The sequence below is a fragment of the Eimeria acervulina genome, genomic scaffold, assembly GCF_000499425.1.
Source record: "Eimeria acervulina Houghton genomic scaffold, Eah_scaff1802, whole genome shotgun sequence".
NCBI classification, from domain to species: Eukaryota; Apicomplexa; class Conoidasida; order Eucoccidiorida; family Eimeriidae; genus Eimeria; species Eimeria acervulina.
The window spans coordinates 1-4,235 of record NW_013548918.1 but is presented as its reverse complement, the minus strand read 5'-3'; the positions used below and the strand labels follow the sequence as shown (position 1 = coordinate 4,235).

Here is a 4,235-nt window from a genome sequence, read left to right as displayed (position 1 = left end):
TATATATATATATATATATATGTATATATATATGTATATATATATATATATATATGTTTGGATGTGTCTGTATGGGTGTACCCATTGATGTTTATATATCTGTGTACAGATGTATATATATATATATATATATATACATATATAATATAATATATATAATATATATGCATGTATATATATATATATATAATATATATATATATTCATAAATGTGTGTGTGCGTGTGTGTATGTGTATGTACGTGTATAAGGTTTAGTCTTCTTCTATATATGCATACATCTAGAGAGACAGAGAAAGAGAGAGCTTATTAATATATATATATATATGCATGCACTAGAGTTAATATATATATATATATATATATGCATGCACTAGAGTTGATAATATATATATATATATATGTATATATGTTCTGTGTTTTTGCGTATACAAACATATATCTATATATGCGTATTATGTATATGCGTGTGTATATGTTTATATATATATATATATATATATAAATATATAAATATATAAATATATAAATATATAAATATATATGTGAGTTTATGATAAGTATTGATGTATATCCCTTTTACTTTTGACTTCAGTATGTGTAAATATCTGCATATATATGTTAAGTACATCTATCTATTGCGTTTATATATATATATATATATTATATAATATATATAATATATAATATATAATATATATATTATAAATTTTGTGTTTAACGTGAATTTATTGCGTGCATATGTTGCATACTCCTGTATATATGTATTATATATTATATATATCTATATATATATATATATATATATGTATATATATATATATGTATATATATATATATAATAAGCGTGTATCTATCTGTGTGTGTTAAGTGTACCTTCGCAAAAGACGCAGACAACATTTTGTTTGTTGCGGTGTATAATGATGAAGGCAAACACTTTTCTTTTTTCTGCTGTCTAGGGTTTCTTTGTTCTCCCTAAACCCTAAACCCTAAACCCTAGTATTGTAAGCCCTTAAACTGCACTTAAGCCTCCGCAGGGATTAGGGTTCAGAGGAAGTAGAGAGATCGACGGGACTGCCCAAACCCTAAACCCTAAACCCTAAGCGTACTGACGAGTTTATCTTCAGCTGAAGCGCACAATGAGGGTTTAGGGTTTAGGGTTTAGAGTGAATGTACAGAGGAGACGGAGGCAGCAACTAAAACCCTAATCATAGTCTTCTTCATTACAAACCCGAGACAGCCGCACAACTACACTTAGAGACAGAAAATATCTGTCTCCTACACACAGATACTGTCTCCTTCAAAGAGACAGACAATGTCTCTCTTATAAAAGAGACAGACAGTATCTGTCTCCTAGAGACAGACAGTATCTGTCTCCTATAGACGAAAGGAGTCTGTCTGTCTCCTAGAGACAAACAGTGTCTCCCTAACCCTAAACCCTAAACCCTAAACCCTAAACCCTAAACTTGTGCAGCTGACGCTTCTGCTGCAACTTGTTGCTGCTGGCAGAAGACTGCGATGAACTTCATCGCCAGAAGCCTCTGCAGCAGTGCCTGTGCTGCTGCTGCTGCAGCTGCTGCTGCAGCTGCACCTAAGAAGCAGCAGCTGCAGCAGCAAGACGAGCTCAGCTCTCTGGTTTGTCTGTGGCTGTCTCTTCTGACTGCCTTGCGATATACCGCGACCACCTGCAGCAGAAAAGAGACAGCAGCAGCAGTGGCGCAGCAGCAGTAGCAGCAGCAGCAGTAGCATCTCCTGTCTCTCTTTCCTTCTATCCCCTTGCCCTTCGCTCAGCTGTCTGTACACCTCAACTGCAGCAGAGTTAAACTCACCGTAGAAAGTTTTGCTGCTTCTTAGGCAGTCTCCCTGCATGCACAATGCGGCGTGGGATCCGACTTAAAACAGGCAAAGGGGGATCCCACTCCTGCTGCTCCTGCTGCTGCTGCTGCTGCTGCTGCTGCGGTGGGTCTGAGGGTATGAGTTTGGTTGCTGTGGCTTTCTGAATGTCTTCTTTAACTTGAGCGAGAGTCTGCTGCAGTTTAGAGACTCTTGCTTCCAGATTCTGCTGTCTCCTTTCGTACTTCTTCTTGTGGGGGCTACGCAGCAATTTGCTGCTGCACTCAGCCAGCCGCTGCTGCATCCGCTGCAGCTGCAGATACACCGCGCGCCTTTGAAGCCAAAGGATCTGAGTGAGAGACAGACCTGCAGCACGTTGCAGTCTATACACCTGAGCTTCATTGTCTCCTTTCTCTTCATTCCCTACTCCTGCTGCTGCTGTTGCTGCTGCTGCTGCTGCTGTATCAGCAGCAGTCGTAGCAGCAACAACAGCAGCAGTAGACGCAGCGGCATCCGCAGGCACTGCTCCTTCTCCCGCTTCTGCTGCTGTCTCTGCTGCTGCTGTACCCGCTGCAGCAGCAGGAACCCCAGCAGTAGCAGCAGGATCAGCAGCAGCAGGAAGATCACCAGCAGCAGCAGCAGCAGCAAGATTGTTTGTTGTGGGGTAATCTGGATTAAACTCTGCTACAACTCTGTCGTGTGTCTTCGGCTGCAGCACGAGGCAGCGACCCCCCAAACGAATAATAGCGCGAGCTGCTGCACGAGTAAACGCATGCGCCTGAGCAGCAGCAGCAGCAGCAGCAGCAGCAACAGCAGCTACAATGCACAGGGAACCTAGGAAGGAGACAGCAGCAGCAGCAGAACCAACAGCAGCAGCAGATGCAGCAGCAGCAGCAATGACAGCAGCAGCACCCAGAATAGCAGCAGCAGCAGTAGCAGCAGCAGTAGCAGCAGCAGCAGCATAGAGGGTGTCTTACCTTGACTTGAAGCCCCCTTACTCTTAACTCTCCGTCTCCATAGGGCGCCAGTCGCTTGCGGCTCAGCGGCGGCCCCACAACCTGAGATGAGCAGCAGCAGCAGCAGCAGCAGCAGCAGCAGCAGCAGCAGCAGCAAAAGGAGACAGAGGGAGGCATTCGGTACAAAGACGGAGCACAGCAGCAGCCTCCAGCATGCAGCAGCAGCAGCAGAAGAAACAACAACTCCACCTGTAGCAGCAGCAAGACTGCCTCCTACATCATCGCGAGCAGCATGCGGTCAGCCCCAGCAGCAGCAGCAGCAGCAGCAACAGCAACGGTAGTGTCAGCAGCAGCAAGACCACAACTAGCAGGACCACCGCCAAAAGTAGCAGCAGCAGCAGCAGCACTATCAGGCAGCACAAGACGACCAGCAGCAGCAGCAGCAGCAAGACCACCACAGCAGCAACAGTAGCAGCAGAACCAACACCACCAGCAGCACCACCACCACAACAGCAGCAACAGCAGCAGCAGCAGCAGCAGCAGCAGCAGCACGAGCATCATTGCTTGCCTTGACGGGGCAATCTCTTTTATATTTTCCTAAGAAGACTCCTTTCTGCTGCAGCGTCTCCCAGCAAACAGTGTCTCCTTCTTTGCATGCATTGAGCTTATGCAGCGGAAGCAGCTGAAAAGGAGACAGTCTGTACTTCTTTTGATGTCCCGGGCCCAGCTGTCTCCCCACAAACTTTGGAAGCCGCCGAAACAAAGGCATCTGCCCCCCCTCAAAACCTGAGGTGTACAGACACCACAGCAGCAGCAGCAGCAGCAGCAGCAGCAGCAGCAGCATTAGCAGCAGGAGGAGCAGCACCACAGTAGCAGTAGGAGTAGCAGCAACAGAAGGGGCAGCAGTAGCAGTGAGACAAGAGCAGCAGCAGCAGCAGCAGCAACACCAGCAGCAGCAGCAACAACAGCAGTAGATATAGTAGTACAAGGGGGAGGAGACAAGGAGTATGCAGCAAGAAGCAGCAAACAAAACGAAGGATGTTGAGGGTTTGCTGCTGGCGTTGTCTCGCCTGTCTTGTTGTTTGCTTCAGGCGTCTCTTGCTCTCTCTCTCTTTGTCTGTCTCTCTCTATCTGTCTCTCTTTGTCTGTCTCTCTTTGTCTCTGTCTCTGCTTTGCTGCAAGCCCCCTCTCTCTCCTTTGCTATCTCTAACATCGTCTCTCTTTAATCTGTCTCCTTCTTTCTGTCTCTCTGTCTCTTTTCTATCTGTCTCCTTCTATCTGTCTTAAAACATATACCTATCTATATTTATCTATATATCTATATACAGATATACAGATACACATATACATAATCTATATGTTGTCTATGCAAATATACATATACAAATACATATATAAATATATATATATATATATATATATATATAAATATATATATATATATATCT

At 44.4% G+C, this 4,235-nt stretch overlaps 1 protein-coding gene across 1 annotated transcript; it reads right to left on the bottom strand.

Annotated features, from left to right (window-relative positions):
• Window positions 1-1,622: 1,622 nt before the first annotated feature.
• Window positions 1,623-3,573, bottom strand: EAH_00063260 (ribosomal protein L15, putative; the record flags this gene model as incomplete). The annotated part of the gene is made up of 4 exons (XM_013393140.1): window positions 1,623-1,683; window positions 1,828-2,609; window positions 2,809-2,889; window positions 3,287-3,573. Coding segments are annotated over 4 exons (1,211 nt in total), but the record flags the coding sequence as incomplete, so codon positions are not given.
• Between the last annotated feature and the right edge of the window lie 662 nt (window positions 3,574-4,235).